The sequence below is a fragment of the Struthio camelus genome, chromosome W (assembly GCF_040807025.1).
Source record: "Struthio camelus isolate bStrCam1 chromosome W, bStrCam1.hap1, whole genome shotgun sequence".
In the NCBI taxonomy this organism is placed as follows: domain Eukaryota; kingdom Metazoa; phylum Chordata; class Aves; order Struthioniformes; family Struthionidae; genus Struthio; species Struthio camelus.
The window spans coordinates 67,163,711-67,190,041 of NC_090981.1; the positions used below are offsets into that span (position 1 = coordinate 67,163,711).

Here is a 26,331-nt window from a genome sequence, read left to right on the forward strand (position 1 = left end):
ACGCTGGTTCTTGTATAATTTGTCCTTAAAGAATTGGAGTCTTTAAGGGAGTGTCTCAGGTTGTCTCTTTCAGAAAATGCCTGGTTTATTGTGGAAACTTACAAATAAAACATATGTTAAGAACGTGGCATGGAGGGGCTTTTGGCCCTTTGCCCGCGTCTTAAAGTAATTATCCAGTGGCATTTGGACTGTCACATTTTTAGACTGAGTTTCTTGGTGAATTTGATCCCTCAGCAGCTGTGATTGGCTTAAACCCTACTGTAAGTGAATAGGGTAGTGTATCGTATCAGCAGTGGGCCTGGATTAACCGTCTTGCCCAAGCTGTTGGATTGCTGGTTGCCTGTATCGTGTTGCTCTGGGTTATGTCCCTGACTTCCAGTTTCATCCATAGCAGCCTAGTTTTTCTTGTGTAAGCATGCTATTTCCTTTTCTCGTTTTGAGTAAACGTTTGGTGGTTCTGCCCAAATTGTAAAGTGTGGCTTCTGACAGCTGTATGAAGTTTTGAAAAGACAAAGAGGATTACATTTTGTGGGAGGAGAGCGGGAAGATAGCGACTTGCAAATGTTAAAAAGCGTTCATGTAAGGTTCTTAATAGTATATGGAGAAGAACTTGAAAGTTCTTTTCAAAAATCTGTTTTTGTAACTTCTCAGCAAATTTCAAACATGCTAGGGAATTTGAAATGAGTTGTTTGAAGGAAGGGGACTTTCAGATAAGTTATAAAATTTGCTCGGCCATATAGCCTGGGCGCATTGACAGATATTTAGATGAAACTCGTGGTGTTTTTAACAGCCCTTGCACTTAGATCTCTGAGCTCTGACTTCAGTTGTCTACTACTGTAACAAGACCTCTGTAAAAGCAAGGAAATCAAGTCCATGTGTTTTTTCTAATCACAAAAAACAGAAAAAATTAACTTTCTCCTACTAAAATTCTACTCTGTTCAGAACGTGTGCATGTGTGTCTGTATGTATGTCTTTGCACACTTTTTTGATTAAAAGTGTCAAAAGATCCCCTTTGTTGAAACGTATCTCAGCAATTCTAAGGCCTTGTGTGAGGCCTTCCAAATGATGGTATCTCTTATATACCTCGTATGCTGCATGAAGGGTTGCTACAACTATTTGGAAGTCATGCCTCACACTGTTTTTGTTACCCTTGGCTTTTGGTACGTATAAGCACTTGCTCTTAAGTTATGCTGGCTTATAATATTACCTTGCTGGTGCAGCTGAAGAAATGCTGGCAAACAAGGTGGAATATTAATTTTCTGTTCCATGATCCATTGCTTCACCCTTTGGGTGAGATCTCTAGTCTGCTTTTTATACTTTGCTTGTTTTTTTTTTTTTAGTATCAGCTTGGCCAGGAGCACCTTGCTTGCATAAATGGGAATGATCTCCTGGAGCTGTTAGCTAGCAGTAGGTTTTCATAGTTGTTGCGGAAGATTCTGGGCATTAAACTGGGTCTCCATTTTCTAGTGGTGTAACTGAAATGATTGCTATTTTGAGAGACAGAATTTAGTAGTTGATCTGAGAATAGTGGAATAGATTGGGTCAGTATTGTGCGTACTCTGCTTTACTACCGTAGGATAAACGTAAATGAAATAAAGGCACTGGCATGGAAGTAACATTACTTTCACCTACAAAAGTCAATAATGTATTTGATTTTAATTATATAAGATAGCATACTGTTACAGATGCGTATGTTTCTAGAATCTGTTTATATTGTTCAGGTAACCATTTTTGGCAGAATTGTCCACAGAAATGAAAGTGAGGCATGTGGCACCAGTGTTGCATCTTTAATTTTGAACAGCTGCTTCATGTTTTGAATTTCATTGCCTAGGCTGAAAAGATGCATCACCCTTCACCACGGCAGTGTTATGGAAGTAGGATGGACAGAAGAATTATAGTATTTGTCCTATTCTGCATCAGTCTTTAAGGAAGAGTTTCAGTTACTTATCCGTTCCCTGAGACGGGAGCGTGTTTGCAGTAGATCATCAAAGGTGTTCTTAATTACTTGTCATTTTAACAACTTTTCTCTTCCAGATTTATCTCCTCTCCCGAGGATCTTATTCTTGTTACAATTCTTAGACTATCACAGAGCGGTAATTGTTACACGCTTCTTTTATAACAAACCTACGTATTTATATTTTGAAATAAATTACTTTCCATAACATAAAATGAGGTACTTCTCTGTAACTTTATAGCTTCTTATGTTAGTTTGTCCCATTTTTCTTCTCTGTTCCCATCTTGTTACAGCAATAGGGAGAGAAATACATCTTGCATTCCCGGGTAGTCCTCATCAGGTGAAAGTGAAAACTTGGCTACAGACCCTGCGTCCTGCTGTCATTTTTCTCACGTTCTCCATCTCTTCTTGCTACCCTCTTTTCCCCCGAAGGACTTGCACCCATTGCTGTTTCCATGACCGTTGTGGGTGGAGGGAAGTAAGAAGGGCTTTGCTCCGTATGTTCAGCTCTACCTATTCCACCGCAATGCTAACCTTTAGCTGTAGTGTGGGATCACCTACTGAGGGGGAGTGCTAAATTACAGGAACGATATTGAAGTCTCACGCTTGCATCAAATGAATTGAAAGTTAAATCACACAAATAAGTATAATGTTGTTTTACAGAACATAACAGCGCTCCATATCTGGGGGCATGTTAGGACCTTATCTTCTAAACATATAATGCATTGAAATTGCATCTTGATTTTATTTGTACACATAAAAGTAAGAGAGTAAGAAGGTGTTAAGGCACTTCTTGAATGTGTGACTCAATCAAAGATAGGCTTGTAGAACTGCTTTGAGAGATACTAAATTTCTGGAATGTAAAAGAACTTGGCTTATCTGCAAAATCTACTAGTGCTTGTAGTGCTTCAGAAAAAATATGTCACAGCATTTATCAGTATATGCTAATTTGATAGCCGCTAGCTGACCGCCTTGTCCTGTGAATCAGGTTTGCAACATGAAAGATAGAATCTCTCTAAAGGAGGCTTCTAAAGGAAGGCTTCTGAATTACCACGCAATTACACACCAGCAATGTGTAACGGTATTCAAAATCCTAAACAAGTGGCCTGTCTTCCAAAAGTGCTGAACAGTCAGAAGCTCCTATTGAATGCCGTGGCAGCTGACGGGTGACTCAATGTTTCTGAAGATCATTCCACTTAAATACGGATGTATTTGCTTGATCTTAGTCTTCTGAAAGTCAGCATGCAAAATTCTCATTCATAGTTTTAGGGAACTACAGGCCTAATAAGCATTTCTTTATTTAAAACTCTTTTGGCTAATATCTTTATCTAGTCACTTATTTATGATTACTCTCTTATGCATATCTGGGGTGCTGTTTTATATTTAAGGAAAACGATGTTCTATTCTGTTTTAGCTGGCAAGCTTTTATAGATTTATGCGAGTACTGGTTGCCATGGAGAATGACTGGCAGGTTAAGCTTGACTTTTAAGAGACGTACTGAGTTGAAGTACAAAACAGCTAGCATTGAGGGAGAAACTTTAATAGCTAGGTAAAACGACCTTACTCAAACTTTTAGGGAATTGTTTGTCTTTGGGAGAAATTAAGTCCAAAAGCTTCTTTACAAAAGGAGAAAACTATTGACAATGGAGAGGGGGGAGATTTGTGATGTTTTTCCCGAGTATACCACAGTACATTGTATTCAGGTTGAAACTGGAGAAAATATTAAATAGGGAAGACTTTGTTTCCTTATGTAATTGTGCTGAAATTGTCTTACGTTATTGTTTTTACCAGACAATAAACGATGCATTCACGCAGTAATTTGCCTGATGCATTAACTTTCTAAATTAACAACCCCCTGTTATTGTTGTGCAATGCATTCATTTCCAATAAATAGTTGCTACTACTGTTGTATCTACTAACAAATGGAAAATTCCAATGCAGTAACAGGTCTTTGACTGGATGTGTTCCTCAGATACGTGAACAAACTTTTTTCCCTTAGGTATTGAAGTCAGATATATTTCATTGAAATTGCTTAGAACAACATGTTAGTTGTAAAAGACTTATATTTTAAGCTTACTCAGAAAATGTAAATGTAATAAAATCGATAATGTATATCTGCTGCCGGTGTTTTAAGAAAGTTAGGCCACATAGTTGTTAGGATTATATTGCCTGGCTGACTACCTGAACCCAGAGTTGCTTGAAGAAGCAAAGCAACTTTCTGACAGCATTAGACTCCTTTTTTGGTGATTGCACAAAACCTACTCTCCTAAGTCTCTGGATAAAACAAGATAAAGTGCAACAATTAGTTCCTTCAGAGTTGGCAAAGCAGTAAAGCTCTTCTCCTGAATTATGGATTAGAGGGACCTGGAAAAGGATGAGGTCTGCTAGTTCTGAAGAGAATGACATAACGAGCAGAAACCGCTCCAGGTGTATTTTCTTCACAAATGAGTTTGAAGGCCAAATATGTTACGATGAGCTTATTCCTTACCCTTATGTTTAGTGTAATTAAGGCACTTCTGTTTGACTGAGATCATTGGGAAATGCTTTTTGAATGGTTTTATTGATTTGTCTTGATCCGCTAGCTGGAATTTTCGTACAGCGCTGATTTATATAAAAGTGTGTTAAGCTAACGGCCAGATAACGTTTTTTGGCTCTTTGATTAGCAAAGAGAAATACTAGAGTTAGTCTGAAGGCAGAACATAGCTGAAATATTTTAACAGGACCATTAAATACAGCTGACACATGAGTCTCATTTACATTTATGCTTCTTCACTATTTAAATTTTGTTTAAATCAGTGCCCCTTGATTCCCAGTCAGTCTTTTTGCTTGATTTTGTCCAACCAGTGGAAAACATAGGAAATCAATGTCACTGTTCTCCTTTTCTTAATTCAAAGCCTGTTCATCCAATAATCTGTACCTTTCAATATGTACATATTCTATGTACATGTATATAAAAATAATCTTTTTAAAATATTATTGCTAGGGAAAAAGGAGCCTTTATATCTAAAACTGTACAGGCAGTGTCTTAAGCATGTTTTAGCTATCATGGGACAAGCAATACAGTTTTTTATGTGCTTTTAATATCCTGCACTTAGCTTGAAAATGAAAGAAACAAAAAGCCACAGACTTCCTTAGAAACATGATCTGCAATTTGTTAAAACCAATTCTAATGTAGATATTTTTTCCTCCTAGGTTTTACCAAGAGACAGTACATCTAACACTTAACTTGGATCATCTCTTGTTCATCAGCTTGAAAATCATAACAGCCCCCAAAACTGACATTTGATCTGAAAGAAAAAGCTGTGACAAATGGACAATATGTCTATTACTAACACGCCAACAAGTAATGATGCTTGTCTGAGCATTGTTCACAGCTTGATGTGCCATCGACAAGGTGGAGAGAGTGAAACTTTTGCCAAACGCGCAATTGAAAGTTTAGTTAAAAAGCTAAAGGAGAAAAAAGATGAATTGGATTCTTTGATTACAGCTATAACTACAAATGGAGCTCATCCTAGCAAGTGTGTTACAATACAGAGAACGCTGGATGGGAGGCTTCAGGTTAGTACAAGTGAAAATCAGACGTTTTCCTCCTAGTGGAATTGGAGCAAAAGTGAGTGAAACAGGATCCTAGAGTATTGAGGAAGAGGTAGCTGTTCTGCTGCGTTCCCCTCACCCCCATCTGTAGGCATGTTTTCGTGGCTGGAGCTTTGGACTGCTGCGTTAGTTTTTTTTTTTTTTTTTCTTTTTCTTTTTCATTTTTTTTTTCCAAAAAGAACAGAAGGCCTTGGATCAGCCATTCTAAATGAGTGTGTGTGTGGCAGTAAAAAGCAGGTTCACGTAACAAATTCAGTTGTCTCTCCTGGTATTTTCACTACAAGCTTCTGTTAGCTCTGTGTTGGTCAGCAGTGTGAAAACCTGTGAAAACCTTGCTGAGATACTGCAAGGGATCTACACTGAGGATTTATGTTAGCCTATGTCATCAGGACTTCAGTACCTGTATAGCTTGGGTTGTGATGTCTTTGTTCCAGGACAGATGTCATGTTTGCTGGCTAGCTTTCTGTCTACCCTAGAAGCATTTTTTTTCATTTTAGAATGGATTGGCATTCTTCTACTTGCAAATTTCTTATAGTATAGCTTAGTACCTCGTTCCTCTTCTTCTGGAGCAAAGATCCTTCATCATCCATGGTGGGAGAGGTGAACATACATACTACATTAAGCATAAATTCTGCTTCTGCCATTTTGTATCCAGTAATTTTTCTTGAAGAATCACAGTGTTGACTTAACTATAGCAAATCCCTAATTGAAATTTATTTCTGTTGAGTACAAATCTTTGGTAAACTGTACCGCATTTTTTTTTTCGTATTTTGATGATGGAGAAAAGTTGTGTTGTTTTTTTTCTTCTTCTAGCTTTGCTCCTCACTAAATAAAGGGAAATTTCTTGCTACTTTCCCAATCAACTTTTGTGTCTAACTTTTTAGGTGGCTGGTCGCAAGGGATTCCCTCATGTGATTTACGCTCGTCTTTGGAGGTGGCCTGATCTTCATAAAAATGAACTCAAGCATGTTAAATATTGTCAGTATGCTTTTGACTTAAAATGTGACAGTGTCTGTGTAAATCCTTACCATTATGAGCGTGTAGTATCGCCTGGCATCGGTAAGTAGATTCTTGATGTAAAGTGGAACAGGGGGAATAAGATGTAGAAATGTTTTCCTTTGATCTTGGAGAATACAGGCCTAAATTAGAAACTTTAACTTTTAATGATCTAATTATAGATTATTCTCATATGCTCTTGTCCGTCTTGTTAATGGAGTTATTCTTATACCTTTGTTCCAGATTTGAAAGAACAGTTTGTGGCTTTTGTTTGAGCCTTTACGTTGACTTCACACACAATTCTAATAGTTAATGTGTTTCCTAAGAATAATTTAGCATGTAGAGTTGTGTGGTGCAGGGGTACAGTATATGGAGTTGTTAGTACTGATTTGTGTAGGCTTATAAATTTGATGTTCAAACACTGTTAAAGATTTGTGTTTATATAATGCTTCCTTTTTTTCTTCTCTCTCTCTCTCTCTCTCTCTTTTTTTTCTAATAAAGATCTTTCAGGACTGACACTACAGAGTTCTAGTAAGTAGTCCTGTTTACCGTTACATTTCTACGGGTACAAACTGTATTAAACTCTTAAATATATACCCAATTTACTTATACCTATGTATCTCCTTGGGAGGAAGGATAAAGAGCAGGTGGAAACGCATTCATCTTGCCAGTTTTGGAAAACTTTAAGTAGTGTAGGAGAGGCAAATATATTGATAAATCCTTTCAGTAAAGACTGCAGTTTAGCTCATAGGTATGTCCTGCTTTCATCACCTACAGCACTCCACCAAATAAAAACCAAAAAATCCTGACTGGGGAATGCTGCTGATAATAAAAAATGTGAGCACCTCTCAAAGTAGGATATGCTAATTAACTGAATTGGGAATAATATTGTTTATTAAGCAGTATAGCAAGTAAACAGTAGGACTTGCAAGTACAAATTCTGCCATTGATAGGCACTTGAAGGAAGCAGTCTAATCTTATTACTCTGAAAATTATGGGGGAAGTGTTTAAAACTTGAGAGAAATTGGACATTAAGTTTGACATATTCAGAAATCACTCTGAAATTGTACAGCTGGTAACTGCTTTATTTCAAAACTAGAGTGCTCTCTTTTGGAGGAAATGCATGGAGAAGGGGATTTGTGTAACCCTGTGCTTGTACGTTATTAGAAAAAGTTCAAGCAAAAGTGACTTAAATCAAACTGCTAATGTCATGAGCTTTAAAAGGGTGTTCATCTCTGCTGACTTGCATAAGTTGCCAGTGTTTTATGAAAAATGATCTTTTATACAGCGTCAAACCGTAGAGACCAGTAATTAAGTACCTGTGAGTTTCGTTGTCATGCTACTGTTTTTTGCAGTGGGAGGCAGAAAATTACAGTCATATTTTAATATATTTAAGGCTGCTTTAAAATGAACATGAGATTTAATGTAGTTTGAGTTTAACGTGCTCAACAGGATATGTAGAAATAAATTCTTGTGGTCACGATGGTAGTAATTTCCTTATGCTGTATGTGGAATATTATGAATTAATGGCTATGCTGTGGAAGACTGAGTAGATGCTGCATAATCTTTGCATCTGAATTTGTTGTTTCTGGTCAATTACAATGGGAGTTGCTTAAAATTTTTTAAGGAGGACTTAAAGGTTTTTATACGCGGCGTTCATGAATTGTATTGTTCATAGGAGGCTTAGGCCTTGTATGTTCCGACTTTTATAATAGGAATTGTTCTTTTACAAGCACTTACCAAAAAGCATGTTCCCCGCTGACCCTCCCCCCCCTTTTTTTTTTAAACCATGTTCAATCACACACTGATGGAATAGCAGACAAAATGAGATGGGAATGTACTACTTTGGGGCTAAACTGCTTGTTTGAAAGCGGTAAGCAAGATAAATGCTTTGGTTTGCCGTCCAGTTATGCTTTAAAATTTTTTGCTGCTGGTTTTAAATGTTTACTTGTAATTTAAAGGATGTTTCTCTCAATGCTTTAGCAATGCTTATAGAGGTTAAATGCCTCACCCAGTAGTTTTAATAGCATCATTATTGCTTGAAAGTAGTAGTGCAATTTATAGTTAAATTTTGCAAATAAGTTGGCTTCGCATATTTAAGCATTTGCTTCTTCACAGCTCCATCAAGCATGTTGGTGAAAGATGAATATGTTCATGACTACGAGGGGCAGCCGTCGTTGTCGTCTGCTGAAGGCCATTCAGTCCAAACCATCCAGCATCCACCAAGTAACAGAGCATCTACAGAGCCTTACAGCACCCCAGCCATGCTAGCTCCTGCTGAGGCTAGCACTACCAGCACCACTAATTTTCCCAACATTCCTGTGGCTTCAACAAGTAAGATTATTGAGATTATATGGAATACCACACTATAAAAATGTGAAAGGTCAAAGATAACGGCTAGTCTTGCCGAAAGTAGTTCTTGCATGGGAAGAAATGCATTGTTGCCAGATTACACTGATACAGTGTAGTGGTAACGTGATGTAGGCGGTTTTGTAAGCGCTAGAATGAGGATTTGCTTGCAGCTTAATTTGAAAAATCTTCTCTAGTAAACCCCTTTTTTTTCAACAATGAGACTGGCACTACATTAATGTTGCAAGACTGTTTTGAATAGCCCAGAGGTTCAATGATACAATGTTAAGCTGTTGCATTGCCAAAAAGTAATGTGGCTGATATTGGAATAATTGCTGTAGGAATGGGAGAACCTTAATATTTTATTACAACAAGTGGGGCAACAAACTGATCTGTTTGAAGGTGGCAGTATCAAGAGGTTCCCAGACAGTTCTCTTCAGTATTTTGAAGCTAAGAGAATGAGTCTTCCAGGTTTAACCTACTTTTTTTTTTTTTTTTTTAAAACAACTGTGCTATGGTAGCAAAGTAACAGCATAATTTAATATCTTCGTAAATCCAGTGGGGTGCTGTATCTAAGTTTTCTTCTGACTGCTCTGTGTGTATTTGGTACACGTGGAAGAGTCTGAGTAACCAGCATCAAACCTCACACTTGAGTTTAGCAGGACAGTAGAGTATTCCCATGTTACTTAAGCACTGTCCTGCAGCCCTAACTTAGAGAAACCACAAAGTTTGGAGGGGTTTCATATGCTCTGCGTCACTTAAATATCAAAGGTATGTGAATATAATGGATTTTGTGCTATCAAGTTTATATTATGGTGGTATGATATTTAGATAACGTTCTTTAATTTTACCTGCTGACTTTTCTGTTAAAACTAATGATAATTTTGCCAAGCTGAGAGATGTCGTTTGTATTCGTCTCCAGAGGGAAAAAAGGATAGGTGGATTAATTGTTTTGATTAAAAAAACCTGTTGTGCAAAGGCAATAACTTTTTCTCTTCAGTGCTATAATTGTTGGAGCCAAGCGGACAGGAAGAACCTCAGTTTTAGGTTTTAGTACAAGTTTTGAGTGTCTTTGAGAGCCAGACCAGTTTGAGAGTGCAAATCTACTTGTGAAACTGCTTATCAGTTTAGTGTTGATGGCTGAGCTGAAGCCTTTTAAAATCAAATTCTGTTAACCTGTTCTGAAATTTCTGTAGCTTTACTTTAAACCATAGACAAGTCTTGAACCACTTATTTGGGAGAAAAAAAGAAAACCAACACCTTTCCCAGGGAGCGGTCCAGTGCTGTATGGAGCTGTATTCCAGCACTATTTGTAAAAATAAAATGCTGCTCAGTTTGTTTTGGAGGAACACATATTTAAGCGAGCCTCCTCGTTAGGAGCAATAATTATAACATGTTGAAAATAAGCACTTATTGGGCAAACTGTTGGCCTGTTTATTCAATAAAACCTTTAGCATCTCTGCTTCCCTTTCAAATTGGAAAATGAGAAGTGAACAAAACAAAGATGCTGTTGATAAATAGAGTTCTCTGCCTACCTCTACTCCTAAAATAATAAGGATGTCTCAGAGTCAAAATTAGCTGAAACAAAGCATCTTGCTTCAAATTCCCTAAGACGCTCTGGGGGGTGGAAGAAAGTACTGAAAACAAACTGTGTATTGCAGTGCCCTCAGCTGGGTGTATTTTCCTACCCAGTAGTGCTGAGCTCTTCTTAATTAAAATTTTGGAACCTTCATGAATAGGTAGTGTGTTCTTTTACCAGGTCAACCTCCCAGTATATTGACAGGTAGCCATAGTGATGGACTCTTACAGATTGCTTCAGGGCCTCAGCCAGGAACTCAGCAGAATGGGTTTACAGCTCAGCCAGCTACTTACCATCACAGTGAGTATATACATATGTGCACTCTTCTTAGTTTTTCCAAAACCAGTTTCCCAATGCTCAGGAGAAGTAGAGGATTAGAAATAAGATGCGGGGAAAAACTCCCTTAAAAACCAACAACTCCTTTCTTTTTCTAGATAGTACTACAACTTGGACTGGAAGTCGAACGGCAGCCTACACACCTACCATACCTCACCACCAGAATGGCCATCTTCAGCATCATCCACCTATGCACCCTGGACATTACTGTAAGTAATGTAGATTATAAAATCCTTTATTTTATTTTCAGATTTTTTAATGGTGGGAACTCATTTGTGACTATTCCACCCGGCCTGCAAAACCTAATCTTTCTTCTTATGTAACCCCCATTACTGGGCCTAGTGTATCCTGACAGTTAAATATACAAGCTTAATGGACTTCTTTCAGTTAAAGCAGCAGAGAGGAGGCTGAAAATTCAGATAGTATAGATGGTGTCACTATAGCTATTTTACTATAACTAACAAAAACAGCGTGTGTTTTTTTTAAACCTCTAGTTTATAAGCCTTTGTAATTTTGCAATAAACACTTCCTTTGATCTGAAAAAAATTTGTCCAAAAGTCAATACAGAGTGTGTTGCTTGGATCTTTTTCCTTCAAAACTGTGAAGTTTCTGTTTTTATTCTCTTAGAAGTTTTGAAGACTCATCTTGCCTTAATGCTCTAAACTTTAGAGGACATGTTTGTCCATGTGCACTAGCCAATTTAAAAGAACTTTTTGAGAACTTACGCAGTAAATACTTGTCAGCAGAGCGGTCATACCACAGCCTGATTCATGAGTACACACACACTTGAAAATCTCTCAGGGCTATGAAGTAAGACTGTAACCTCTCCTGTTATGGTACAGGAGTTGGGGAAGGAAAAAAATTATCAAATTTCTAGTGTAAGTGCCTAGAGTATGTGCATTGTTTAAGAGTACAGGGCAAAAAAAACCCTGGAGATAAAAAATTTTTTCTTAATTTTGGTATTCAGGAATGGCAAAAAGCTGGAATAATTCTGGATTTCCTACTACAGTACTTAACCAGTTAACCTATGTGCAGCGGTCCTTGTTCTTGGGCTAGTAGAGGGGAGAATATACTGTGAGGTAACGTTAGAATGACTTTCTAACTTGTCTTTATGAAGAAAAATTGTATTTTAGATCTGGTTATTAAATTTAATTATTCTGTTCTATTAGGATCCCACTTCATTTCTCATCTTACTTGTCAGAAATACCAGGATTGGAAAAACTGTACTGGTGCTGTAGATTCTCTATAAATGTCTTTCAGTGCATGTGTCTTCCCATAATTAATGTTTGTAACTGGATGGTGATAACCACATAGTGCTTTTCTTGGCTACTGCCTCTTCTCCCTTCAGAAAGTCTCATCTTTTGACACCTACCAACGTTGTGCGTGTTTTGACATCTTGTTGGGAGAAGCTGCTCTTACTTACAAAATTATGTTTAAGTCTCTCCTTGTTCTGTGCTGCCTGTAAGGGACCTGTTTAACTTATAAAAGTGGAAAGAACGAACTGACTTTTACCAAGACCATCTTCAATATTTTATTTCTTTAGAAAATTAGTTTTCTAGGGTATTTTTTTTTCTCCCCTCCAGTCTTCAGAAAGTGTTTGTTTATAGTCAAATCAGGGAGGGTGTAAAGAGGATGGAGCCAGACTCCTTTTAGTGGTGCCCAGCGATAGGACTAGAGGCAACGGGCAAAACCTGAAGCACAGGAAGTTCCATCTGAACATAAGGAAAAACATTTTTACTGTGAGCGTGACTGAGCACTGGAACAGGTTGCTCAGAGAGGTTGTGGAGTCTCCATCCTTGGAGATACTCAAAAGTGGTCTGGACGCGCTCCTGAGCGACCTGCAGTAGGTGACCCTGCTTGAGCAGGGGGATTGGAGATGCCTCCAGAGGGCCCTTCCAACCTCAACCATTCTGTGACTCTGAAGTCCACAGCATCCTGGGCAACTTGTTCTGTGAATGGTGAAACCAATAAAGGTTGGTTTCTGGCAGTAATGTGTCACGTGCCCCTAGGCAGTGATTCTCTCCTTGACCAACTTGAGGCTGGGGGTGAAGCCTAGGTCCTCTTTCTGCTACAACTCCACCATACAATCTAGTTTCTGCTGTCTCCTGGAACTTGCTCTGGCTTGAGCAGCGTGGATAACTGTTGTGCTTCTACTGCAGCCTTTCCGCATGGGCTGTTCAGGAAGCCTGTAAGAGTAGTTCTTCTCTGGGCATTCATCTCGTCTGCCAGGTTTGACTAGTAGTTTCAGAAATTTTGGGCATTTGTGATATCTGGCATCCTCTCACAAGCCTCCTTTCTGTAGGAAAGGAGGATAAAAAAAAGAAAACCAATATTTTTCCTCATGTAAAATAAATTGCATGCTTTCTTTTAAAGGGCCAGTTCACAATGAACTTGCATTCCAGCCTCCTATATCAAATCATCCTGGTAAGTGACATCTTCTAAAATGGTGTGCTACGTGTTCTAGAAACTAACAGCTTTCTTTTGAGTCTAATTTCTTGTAGTGCGCGCTCTGAAATTTGTGGGGTATGTTTTCAAAAGGGGAGGAGAGAAGGAAGGAACCCTCTAGTGATGAGTCTCCTTTTGAATTTGGACCTCCGTGTTTTAAAGCAGAGTCGTACACTGTGAACTTAATTTAGGTTCCTAAATCAAATCACAGTCTTCAAACCCACACTGAGCTGCTGTCTAGTCCTGGAGGTTTCTGAACTCTAGCTCGTGATTGGATGCTGAAATTTGCTAGGTGCCTAACTTGCGCTTTTGTGCCCGCTTAGAAGCATCATGGAACTAGGAGTCCATCATGATAGCCAGGTATCTTAAAGGTATTGCCCTACTTAGCATTGTGGTGCTAACATCTCTCCTTCTTTGGATTAGAGCGCGGAGGCGTCACTAATCATCACTAATTGGAGCAGTTCAGGGAGCTGGGCAGGCCTTGCCTCACAGTGCACGCTACTGTCCTTGCAGATGCAAGGGGGTATTCCATTGTTAGCAGCAACAAAGCAGTTTTGCCTGCATGTCTTTTCGCCCTATTAATATTATTTCCTCAGACACCATGAGTATTTGAAGATGAAAAATTTTAAGGAATTCACACACTCTGGCTTATTCTTTTCTAATAAAAATAGAATAATGCTTTCTTTTAACAAGTTGCTGTGCTGTTGGCTTATGTGCTTTTGTTTGAGATGGATGAGTACCATTTATGTTAATGGTAGTGGAAGAGCTCTCTTTCCTGGTTGCTTGCCAGGCTGTTTTGTTTAGGTCCTCTCACTTTAACTTCCCTTAAATTGAGCGCGCTGTACTGATAATTTTCTTTGCCCTCTCCCACAAGCCGCTTAAGTATGGGCTGCGTGTTACCCTTTTGTGGAAATGGACTGTTGCAGTCCACACAGGTGCTGAGTCTCCGAAATCCCCAGTAACTTAGGCTTATGGAAACTTTTTGGATTTATGTGTCTGAAAAGAGAAACTCTAACACGTAAAGTACTCACAGCAGGCTTTGCAGAAGGTTTGAAAAGCCAGTTGCTCTCAGCTCGCACAAAAGCGGCAGATGCACATAGGCAACATCACTTTGTGTTCTTTGTCAGATTTCCTTACTTGAGTGTTTGGGCTTCAGTAGCGTCCACTAAGGAATCAGGGTTTCCCTTCTTCACGTGCAGCTTCTTCCAAGTGCTGTCATTTGTTGGTAGCTAGTTTTTCTTTTTAAACTAGTACGAGTTAAAAAGCACCTCTTTGTTATTAAAGCATGTCATTTTGTTCTCCTCCCTTGCTTAATACTTGTTTTGTCCGATGCCTTTCTTGTTTGCTGATAAGATCAGTATCTGATCTTTGAGATGTTTTTCCCCTCTGCCCTTCTTTCCAAAGCCTGTTTGCCTTACAGGGAGGATAGAGAAAACTGACTTCCCTTAGGAGATGGTTACTTTTATATCTCAAGCAAGATCTGTTTGAGAGTTAGTTTCTATCAGCCTAGCTATGGCTAGGCATATATATACTACTCCTTTATGCTAGAGGATTACAAAATCAAACCACAGTCATAAGGCGCAGGGGTGAACTAGAATTATAAACTGTACGAAGATTTGTGAGATCATCTTGACTATATAGAGAAGACACAGTTGATATGCAAAGATACTAGCATTGGTATGTGATCAAATAAAACCTGCAAGCCCATGGTCTTTGTAGCATATAGTATTTTCTCTACTAGTAAACGTGTCTTTGTCCATCTGAGCTTGCTTATGGGCATGTGCACTCCTACTCTGAAAGACAAATGCAGCTACAGAAGGCCTAATGGATCGTCTTTAATGGGCTTGTATTTTTTTTATATACGTTTCAGTCTGTTAATTGTTTATCATCTTTAGCTCCAGAATATTGGTGTTCAATCGCGTACTTTGAAATGGATGTGCAAGTTGGGGAAACATTTAAGGTTCCTTCAAGCTGTCCAATTGTTACTGTTGATGGATATGTGGATCCTTCTGGAGGAGACCGTTTTTGCCTGGGCCAGCTTTCCAATGTGCACAGAACAGAAGCCATTGAGAGAGCAAGGTATTTTACAGAAAAGTTTCAGCTGTCTGTTGTGTTTCATATTTTATACTATGTTTTTCGTCTGTGTCTCCCTTTTGAAATTACAAGTATGGTATATACTTTCGAGCTGAATTAGCTATAGCAGAATACGTCTTTCTAGGCCACTACCTTAACGCATTCAAAATGTGAACTGTGTGACAAAGACCTTTAGTGCTTTGCAACAGCACGTTGCTTTTCATTGCTTTCAAAGACTGCCTTCAAGGATAAAATTAGCAACTCGTGCCATTATGTATGCGAGCTGAACGCTAGCTCTCCGCACCACAAATGGAGTAATGTGAGAGTAAGTGCAATATATAAATTTGTCAAAGTGGCGAAGGAAGGCTGAAGAGAGCTAGCTGGATTTTTGTTTGTTCTTACTGTGCACGCTCTGGACTTGGATGTGGAAGCACAGAGAACCTAAGTGATCTTGTAACTTCTTTCCTTTCCTTTGAAATGAAAAGGAATAAAATGATTCTCTGTCTTCAAAACCGTCGCATTGGGACCATCACAGTTGCATTGTGGCCATCAAAACGTTAGGCTGCTGTACTATGAGCTAAAAGAACATACAGTTCTTCCTTAAAACTTGAACCTGTACTTGAACGACTTCCTATATTAGAACCCTTGTGGGATTTTACACTTCTGAATAGCACCCTGAATGTGTTTGGTATCCCAGCTCTGTGGTGTTCGTGAACATGATTACAGCTATTTTAGTTACTACTTCAGTATCATTGCTTCTGCGTTGTTTCCCATGTCTCTTGCATGGTATTACGGATGGGTTTTTGACTTTACAGAGTCTGTATTAACTATATGCTCTATTTTAGTTAAGATACTCTTAATTTCCACTGCTCGTGTGAGTGGAGTGTTTTTGTTTTCCTTCAGAAGGTAAACTGTGGTATCACGGGCTAGTGAGCTGGAGAATTGTTCTGTGGTTTATTTAGTAACGATCTAACTTACAGTATGTAAACGCAAGTGCATTGGAGCTGTTTTCATTTTTAAGGTTGCACATAGGTAAAGGGGTACAGTTGGAGTGCAAAGGAGAAGGTGACGTGTGGGTTAGATGCCTCAGTGACCATGCAGTCTTCGTCCAGAGTTACTACCTGGATAGAGAAGCAGGGCGTGCGCCAGGTGATGCTGTTCACAAGATTTACCCAAGTGCATATATAAAGGTTGGTGTGATGCTCTCAGGTGACAGTTTGGGGGAAAATGGCATACGCTTGTTTCTTGTAAATGGTAGAGAAGATTTGAGAGACTAAAATAAACCCAAGTAATTTCACATTTGATCATTGTGGGGGAAAAAAAAATTGTTTGGTCAAAACCCCCTTTCTGTTTGACAGGTCACTTAAATGACTTTCTTTTGAGGGGAGAGGGGGGTAAAGAATTCGAAACTGAAAGTATCATCTAGGTATTAGGGAAGCAACTTATTTTATATTTTGTTCCAAACAATTTCCATAGTAGTTCTTGTATTTTTAGCTTTATGATTTTAAACTAATTACTACAAAATTTGAGTATGGATTAGCTGTTTTATTCACTTTCTCTCCAAAGCCAGAAAAATAAAAAAAGTGTATATAATTGCAAGTTAGGAGTGGTTTTAGTGCGTGTTTAAAGCATTACTAACATGAAAATGCCTAACTAACGAACCACGAGCCACAGAAAGCTACCTAGAAACAAATACTTCTGGGAAGATTCTTAACCAGACTTCAGACTTTATTTAGGGCTTTAAACTTACACACTTGCAAAATCATTCTTGAGTTAGAGGTAAACGGTTTGAAATGAAATTTTTCAGATTCTCTTTCCTTTAACTTCAGTTTTTGCAGACATGAAGGTGGAAAAAGGCCACCAGCCTCTTTCTAATGAGAGCAGAGTTCTTGATATATGTTAGGGCCCGGCCTGATCAAAGAAACGTAAAATACCAACAACCTGAAACCTAGCTACTGCAACTGCAGGCCTATCAGTTGTTGGTGTTTCTTTTAAATGGACTATCAATAAAGCAGTGGAAAAGTATAAAGTCTAACAAAGTTGAGCTGGACTTGCTGGCTTCCATTTTTACTTATATGCCTAACTGCTGGAAATCCCAGGATTTAGCTAAAAAACCTGCATTTCATCGGCCTGTTGCATCTTTTAGACTTTGATCCCGCAGTTGGTTCCACATAGGATACTGCTTTAGCCTGCTCATCTCGGGCAGTTTTAAATGATTGGGTTTTGGTATAGCCAGTTGTGCTTACATCAGATAAAGTCGGTAAGAATCGACTTGAATGAATGAATTCTGCTAGAAATTAAACTAGTTAGGGAAATGTTGTTCTTACCCAAGTGAAGGGTGAATCTGGAAATCGCTCTGGGAGGGTAGAGCGGCTCAGATTATGGGGGAAGGAGGTTGAGGAATTCTTTCCTTCATTGGTACCTCTACATAGTGCAATATTTATTTTTTTTAAAGGTTTTTGATTTACGCCAGTGTCACCGTCAGATGCAACAGCAGGCTGCCACTGCCCAAGCCGCTGCTGCTGCCCAAGCCGCAGCAGTAGCAGGAAATATCCCTGGACCAGGATCAGTAGGTGGAATAGCCCCAGCCATTAGTAAGTACATACATTAACTCCTTGGTCTTCCTTTTGTTTTCTTTGAAAACAAATAATTCTCTTCTCCCTCTTAAAAGCGCTGGCACACTCTCCCTGGCTTCCTGCAACAGCACAAACAAACTTGAGGGGGGGGGGGGGGCTGGATTTGGGCAAGGTGGGGCTGAGGTGGTATTGAAGTCTGTATTCGTTCCCTTTGTACCTGCTTTGCACATCAATTTCTCACTCTAGTCTTCTGGGGATACTGGGTATTGGAAGTGGCTGCTTGTACTGTGAAAAGTGTTGCAGGATATGTTATACACAAGGTCAAATAGCATGATTGTATTACTTTAAATGGAGAGAGATTTTTCTGCTGCTTAAGCAGATCCAAGTTTGAAAAATGATACTTGAGAGCTAAGCTTATAAAAATGTTACTAAAAACAATGGGGAGTACTGGCCACCAAGTCCCTGACTAGACTTAAGGAAACTTAATATTAAGGTTAAGATGAGGAGGCAGCTCTGAGGGTGTTTTTCTTTTTTTGAATTATTCTGCAGCAGAGTTTTATTGGTTCATAAATTCTAGATCCTTAAAATTATCTCTAAATAATTGTAAAATTGTGAGCATTTATGTGTGTCAGGCTTCTTTAGGCTCCATAGTGTTTTCTGGATTCCTTGTATTGCTGAGTGTATCTTTCCAGCTGCCTTAAAAAATGCTGAAGGCATTTTGATGAAAGTATTTAACTTTTGTCTTAGCCATAGTCATGATTAGAAGTTTGCTTACTGTGTTCATCTCTCTTGTTTTATCAGAGTATGTAACTAGTGTCATTTTTTTAAAACTGAGCTTCCTGTGGCTGATGAATCTGAATTCTTATGCTGAAAGTGTAGTGTTTGACAAACTTCAAGAAAAAGTGTTTTTGACTGGATTTGTTAAATGGGGTTTAAGTGTATTGCGTCACATAGGACATTTGGTTTCATCATACGGCTGCTTTCATTGTAAGGAGGTGTTGCATTTTAACACACCTTAAAAGACTGCAGAATGATGAAAAAGAAAGTTTAAGTGGAAGAAATGTGAAATCGTTGCTGCGTTCATTATATATAGCACAGATCTAGAAATATTGATTGGCCTTGGCTATGATGAGAGGGAACTGCCCATGGAGAAAGAGCTAAGCCAACAGGAATGGCTAAACAAAGAGGTGATAAAAGAGCGTGTCTGCGAACACTTACTTGAAACCTCTCCTATTCAGGTTTGTCAGCTGCCGCTGGAATTGGTGTAGATGACCTTCGCCGCTTATGCATACTCAGGATGAGTTTTGTAAAAGGTTGGGGACCTGATTACCCAAGACAGAGCATCAAAGAGACACCCTGCTGGATTGAAATTCACTTACACCGTGCCCTCCAGCTTCTAGATGAAGTACTTCATACCATGCCTATTGCAGACCCACAACCTTTAGACTGAGATCCCTCTGCTGCACTGCTGTGGGCCATTATATTGTGAGGATGGTGGATTGTAAAATACAATTCTGTTTATAACCTGAAGATATATTTTACTTTTGTTCTGCTTACTCTTCTAAAACCAGGTTTTAAAAATGTGTTTGCCGCCTTGCTCTTAGCAGAAAGAAACTGAACATGCAGAAGTTGGATTTCGGTTATTTTCAGAAATTAATTGTCATAACACATGGCTCAGGGCTTAAAGAAAAAGGTAAATGCCTTATAGGGACTTCGCAGTATTGGGTTTGTTCCCTTTGAAGCTTTCCCTCTCTATTATGGCAAATTGATGATAAGCCTCACAGGAGCCTTTTGTATGCAGAATATATATTATATATATATTTATATCTGAAAATTCCTTCTAATAGTTATAAACATTTACCTTATAGTGACTTTTAAATTCCAACTGATTTGTGATGTTCTTTTTAGAGAACAAGAGTTAACAGAAGACTTCTTCATTTTGTTGACTATCTTGTTATGGTTTTTCCAGAATAAAAGGTAGAAGCTGCCAAAAAATGAGGGATGAGACATACGTTGTTGGCATTGATTAGAAATAACAAGGAAAAGAAATGTTGCTTTTCCTTCACTAGTTTTTAAAAAGATATCTTAGATTTTTATTTATATAGACACGTGAGTTTTGGAACACTAAAAGAAATGGATACTTTCAGTGCTGGCACTCAATTTAAATATAACATGAAATACCCAGTCTGCAAAGTTGCCACTTAAATTGCGTAATGAATACCTTAAGGCAAGGACATATTTTCATAACTACTACTGACTTCTATGATCTTACTCAAGTAAAACTTGGCAGGTATTTTAAAAAGTTGCATGACTCTTTTTACTTGCATATACCATTAAATCATATATCAATATTTAGGATCCAGTTTTTGTATCTGTTCACCATTTCCACTCAGGGCAAGATGGCAAACTTGTTTTTATACCTCTTGGTTATTTTAAGCCCTATGCCATCAATGACCGTATCAATTGGCAATGACTTTGTATAGAGATTTATAGTAGAAAAAACTGCAGATGTATTGACTGTATGACAGATACAATATGTATGCTTTCTCTCTAGTTAATAGTATAAATAAAATTATGAAAACTCTGATTTTTATAAATTTAGTTTGCTTTTATTACATAAATCTTCTCCTTGAAACCATTGATCTAGAGTGATGGATTACTTTCCTTTGAAAGACCAGCAGCAGCAGCAGCCAATAGCGGTAGGATTTTTCGTTGATTTAAGTTTGCCAGGCAGCGATTCCAATTTTTTTTGTTTTGTTTTCACTGCTTCTCAATAAATATATGTCCTAAGGATATCTTTTTCAGCTATTTGATGGGGCATGAGGAAGGAGCAGGAGGAATTCTTTATTTTTCAGCCTGTGTGTGGAGAATGGGAACTTAGTTATAACAGGCTCCAACTTAAGTGCTGTGTTCAAGCACTGCCAGCTCGGTCTGCCTGCAGTGCTTCACTGAGCCGATCTGGCAGCACAGTCCTGGTGGTTAACATAACTGGAAGTCTTGGAACAGATGATTCAGGATCTTTTTGCCAAGTTTCTTGCATAGATTCAGGAATCTGTAGAGGGCTATGACACGTAGCGTTTAGGTATTACTTCCCCCATACTTTCAAATTCTTATGAAAGAAGTCAGCAGTCATTGTTTCTGCTTTCCAGATGGAAGCACAGAAGACGTGATTTCAAAGTGATGGTCAGAAATGAAACAGTTTTCTCAATATTTTCATTAATAGTGCTGCCTTCTTCAGATTAACTTCTAAGGAGATGACGGGGTTTTTTTTTTTTTTTCCTGCCTCTTATGTGGCAACTCTTGACACTTGAAAAATTAGTGTTCACTTTTCTCAAAGCCTTAGTTAAAACCTTTTTTCTTTATTTTTTTTTTCTTTTTCCTTTCCTAATTCTCTAATTTGTTTGAGTAGAAGAAGAGCCAAGATTCTTCACATTCTTCAGGAACATGTTCAATAGAGGGTCCTGCTAGCTCCATCCTCAGAGAAGCTTCTTATCCGGGGAAAATACATACCTGGATTCCACTTCATCTGCAGCAGAAGACTCTCTGGGGGAAGAAATGAAAAGCCTGGCTACGTGTTCACCTTGCCAACCTTCCTGTTGAATTGTCTACCCTGCTCTCACTGCTGGATATGTGGTGCCTTGGCTTTTGGGAAGTGTCCAGCCTTTTGACTGATGAACCAGTTACAGTGGACTGTTGACTTGATTAGGAATCCATGAGTTTATTCCTTAGACAACTTTGCCATTTCAAAAGGTGCTTATCTTGGTGGATGCCGGATCTGTATATGGGCTACTTCACAGAAATTCTGTGTACCGTTTGCTTATGTTTTTATGCTGCAGACTTTGATAGAATAATGAGAGATTCCTTCCACCTGATGATGTTCTTGCCTGTGTTACAATCTGAAAAGAATTCAGGTGATAAGATTGTTTTTATGGAGATTTTGCAAGGGTTAGCCTCAACCTACAGTGAATGGTACCTACAACACACTAACGTAGTCCAAAAAAAAAAAAATTCAGATTAGAACCGAAAAATAAATGAATGTCAAAGGAATTTTTCAGAACCAAGGACTCTCAGGTTTCCAGACAGGAATAAATCTGAACCTTGCGGCAGTGAAAATAATGAAATGCCATTTGTCTTACCTGCCAGGCTGTCATCAGTAGGATGCAGTCATAACTGCTGAAGGGACAAAATAGGTGAATCTTAGTTTTTAATATGCCTTTTAGTTTTTGCACTTTTTTATGATAAGGCAGTGCATAATGAATTGGAAACCCTTCTGCAGCAACACACTGAATTTTTGACAGTCTTGCATTTGCATCTTGTTTCTGAAATTCAAGAGAGCGCTACTCGTGTTTGACAGCTGTGAAGATCCCATACATGCTGCAGGCAGGGAGGTCAAGAATGCTGGAATCATGTCTTCTGTTCATTTTCGAATGTCTCAAATTCAGTGAACTGAACAAGTAAGTACTTGTTCGGCGAGCAACCTCTTGCTTGTGATCCTGTTCTCGTGTGTAGTGCACTTAGTTCTTTCTATGAGGCAATTGCTACTTGTTGGGTGCATGTGTTTCTCACCCGAACTTCTTCACTTCTCGGAAAACGTTGTGTTAGAGTGCTTTGTGTTTCATTCTGTGTACTCGATAGCTGGGATTAGCACCTGAAGGTCAGATGGCTTTAGCCATGACATTGTTAGTTTTGAAAGAAGGGCACCTAAAATAGCATATTAGAGATGTAGGAGACGAAACCTTTTCAGCAGAATGGTTTGAAAAACTCTTCTAAAAACACTTCTGCGCAACAGCCATCTGTTGAGAGGTGACCTAACTGCTAAGCAGTGCTGTTTAGAAACAGTTGCTGGGGCTTGTTCCTTACGTTATTTTTCTGGGCTTGGTAAGAATGATCTGTCTGTTTAGGGAGCTGGACCCCCTGACTGTAACATGCATCACTGATGAACGGCTCTCTGAAATCTGCTGAAAACTTGGGAAGTACTCTGGCTGCTTTAATAGAGAGGGACCTGACCTACAAAGAGCGCAAAGGTCTCGCCCCGTCACGGAACAGGGCTGTCGCAGCAGTAGTCATTGAACATGTGTCCAAATCTTGTGCCTTACCTTTAAGACCATCTTACTTCTTGTGACACTTCTAAAGCTGACAGCTTCCTCTCTGCATTAGCTCAGGAATGACTGCCTCAACTGTTTTACTAGGGACTAGAAAAAATTCCTATGCCAGTGTAAGTGGGGAGGGGGGCTTCTGCCTCTGAACCCTTCAAACGTTGTTTACGGTCTTGATGGTGGTCTTTATTGGGACATCTTTAATCTCTTCTTTGAAGAGTAAGCGCTTTAGAAAGGACTGTCTCCTTAATTTGCATTTTTACTCTGCTATGCGGGGTGACTGGGATCTCTGGTCACTTTAATACAACCAATTAAAGACAGCCAGATGGGTCTTCCTCTAAGTGGGATTCAGACTTCATTTAAGAAATCCTCTTTCCTCCCCCTCCCCCTCCCCCTGCTCTTCTCCTTTCAGGCCCCATATGACTTCACATCTGCTCTATAAAATTATAAGATGCTTCTTTGTAGTCAGGTGTAGGACTGATTTTACATACAATTATGGGGAGGTTACTTTTTTTTTAAAGTGAGACTTAAAAAATAAGCATGAAGAACAATGGTCTTGTCTGGTCCTGCTGGTAACTACAGTGTGTTTCCATGCCTGGTAATGTTTTTTTGAAGACCTTGGTGCTCTTCCTGGGACTGATAGTTGCAGGTTGCCTATCGTACGGCATTTGCGTTGTTCTAGAGCACTAAGCTGGTTTCTGCTACCTCTTGAGGCAGGTAGTCAGCGCTTTGTTACTGGCCAAGGAACCTATCGAGGACGGGACCAATGAAGAGCGCTTTTCCACCAGCTGGTTGGGTCGGACTTGGATGCTGAACGTGCCCTTTCGTTGTGTCATCCATCTCCAAAAAGCTGTTCTCGATAGTAGGTTTCTGAAAACGATCTGGAAGTTGGGACCAGTACTGGGTCAGTGCCGTGGCCATGTGTAGTGCTGCTGCATTCCCTAAGAGCTGACTTGACTTTTCAGTTCTGTTAAAGTGTCACTTGGTGAGACCTGATAGAAAGTAGAACTGTTGCCTACAAAATCTCAAGGGATTTTGGCACTGTTGGCTGCTGTTGTGCCTTGCGTGCGAGTGATGCATCACTCCTAAATTTACAGGACTAATTCTTTAAAGGTTACCAAAATCATCTAGTGCTTTCTTGCTCCGGTACTTTTTTCCTCTGTCTTTTTGGTGAAGTTTGGTAGCGCTACTAAGTTGTGATTCGGATGGATTGATAGCTGCGAAGTACACACAACCCAGAACTCACTATGAGAGGGTTTTTTTTGAGCAGGAAAGCCTAGTTATAAACGACTTTTTTCTTTTAGCCATTGCCTTTTGATAAGCGGTCAACAGAATTCCCAGTAGTTCCTTTGTAGCTTTACTGTATGTTTTTCATTAGACCTAGTTTGTGGATAATATACTGTAGTTAACTTTCCTGAAATTCTGTAACAGAGTATGTTTTTGATTAAAAAAGGTAAAGATTCAAGTCTTTGGCTTCTTTATTTTATTCAGCTTTTGAATAAAAAAAAAAAAAAAGAGAGAGAGAGCTTTGAGAGAGCTTTTACACTGTTTCTGTCTGGCTGCCGAAACTGGTATCGGATGTCCTGAGTGGGTGCAGCGTTGTGGCCGGCAGAGCTCTCTGAGGCAGGATTGCGTCTTAAGAGGATCCTGTTCTTGGCGTCTCGTTTATTAGACGCTTTTCTCCAACCAGTGTCAAATACAAATCCAAGTGCGGTTTCCTGAGTGGTAGATTCTCTACGTACCTGAAGACATCCAGGGCTTGTCTTTAAGACAGCCTGGTGTCCTTTTTTTTTTAATTGTTAGTAAACCGTTGTGACACAACACTCTTGCCAGTGAATTATTAATGGAAATTATTTCTTTAAAGCTGCCAGCCAAGCTGTGTGCATGTGTTGTGTATTGCGAGAGAGAGAGAATTAAAGCAGTCTTGGAGCGAGGACTGGAACCAAGACCTGTATCGACTCCAGGCCTCTGCAATCATAAGTGCCTGCAATGCACACCCAGATTTAAAAGGCGCAGAAGACCTCTACTCCATCCCCTCCTCCAGTCACCAGGCTACATGACTCGTCCCTGTAACTGAATAACACGCCACGCACCAGCAGTCCTGGAGTATAGGACTAAAGCAGGAGGCCGGCGATAGATAGATAGATACACCTTGGCTCGCTGCTCATTTTAGCGAGCAATCGTGTCCCAAGGTTCGAGAAAGGGAAAAGCAGCAAAACAATCTTCTGACGGCCGATGGTGCATGGGCAGCTGTGGCGAGGAGGAAAGTCCTTCTTGCCCACTGGTCTGGTGGCCTGTTTACTTCTGAGCAGGCAGCGGGGAAGTAGGAGCCGGCGCGGCGTGCTCGTGCCCTGGCTCTGGCTGCGGCTTCCATGGCGGTCGCAGACATAGGGAGGGACTGCAACCAGAAACACGTGAGGTAGCCTGCCAAAAAAAAAAATGCAGCTAATTAGTAGCCTCCAGCTGGCCGCCATAAACTTCTTTTTTCCTTCCCTGGTGTCCGAGGCTGGCGTTTCTAGCAGAGGTTGTAACCGGTGCCTCCACGTGTGCCACGTCCCTTGGTGCCACCAGCTTTCGGGCCGTCTGCTGGGGGTGAGCGATGAGTTCGCCTGTTCGTGGACGGTGCCCGTGTTCCTCGGGGCAGCAAAGCCGCCCTGCTGTCATCATGTCGTTAACCGGGGGATGCTAAACGCAGTTTGAAAGTAAAGTGGGTTTTAATGCAAAATCATGGCTCTCCGGTGAAATAGCAGAATGCCTGCCTTCAATTTTCGGGTTGCAATGGCCCTGGCCAGCTCTGCCGCAGTCCCCGCTGCTCGTGCTCATGCCGCTGGCTGTGCGCAGGGTGCAACCAGCCCTCCTGTGCCCCTTGGCCAGGGCGCTACCGAAGGGACTTTGGGGCGACGGTGCCGCTAGATGTCCTTGTTGCTCCATGTGCAGCTGCAGAAACAGCTGCTTTGGGTTTGAGGTGGAGCAGGGGGTGGTAGTGGTGGTGGTGGTCCTGGTGGTGATGGGGAACCCGTCAAAGCCCTCACCAGAGCCAGACAGCCCTGAGCCTGGGGCCGAGGAGGAAGAGGAGGAGGAAGGATGTGTGATGACGGGACTGGCTGCCGCAGGAACCCACCAAAGCGCTACTGTCCGGGAACTGAGCTCAGACTTCTCCTTTTTGGTTTCTTTTTGCATACGATTTCCCCACTACCACCTAGGCACTAACATTCCCATGCTATTTTGGGGCTGGGCCTAAGGCAGAACTCTCCCCCCTTCCCCCCCCCCCCCAAAAAAAAAAAAAATAACTTTTTGCTGCAATTTGTGTTACCAAGCAGTTGCTTGGCCTTC

At 40.0% G+C, this 26,331-nt stretch overlaps 1 protein-coding gene across 1 annotated transcript in view; it reads left to right on the top strand.

The window, feature by feature from the left end:
• LOC104138484 (mothers against decapentaplegic homolog 4) overlaps positions 1–24,463 on the top strand; it is a 29,159-nt gene extending 4,696 nt beyond the window's left edge. The window contains exons 2-11 of the mRNA XM_068924963.1: positions 5,147–5,512; positions 6,433–6,607; positions 7,046–7,075; positions 8,663–8,878; positions 10,907–11,017; positions 13,182–13,232; positions 15,149–15,332; positions 16,348–16,516; positions 17,782–17,920; positions 19,141–24,463. Of these exons, the coding sequence (XP_068781064.1) occupies positions 5,264–5,512; positions 6,433–6,607; positions 7,046–7,075; positions 8,663–8,878; positions 10,907–11,017; positions 13,182–13,232; positions 15,149–15,332; positions 16,348–16,516; positions 17,782–17,920; positions 19,141–19,352 (1,536 nt within the window). The 5' untranslated portion in view covers positions 5,147–5,263 and the 3' untranslated portion in view covers positions 19,353–24,463. The remainder of the gene's footprint in view (positions 1–5,146; positions 5,513–6,432; positions 6,608–7,045; positions 7,076–8,662; positions 8,879–10,906; positions 11,018–13,181; positions 13,233–15,148; positions 15,333–16,347; positions 16,517–17,781; positions 17,921–19,140) is intronic.
• Positions 24,464–26,331: the final 1,868 nt, after the last annotated feature.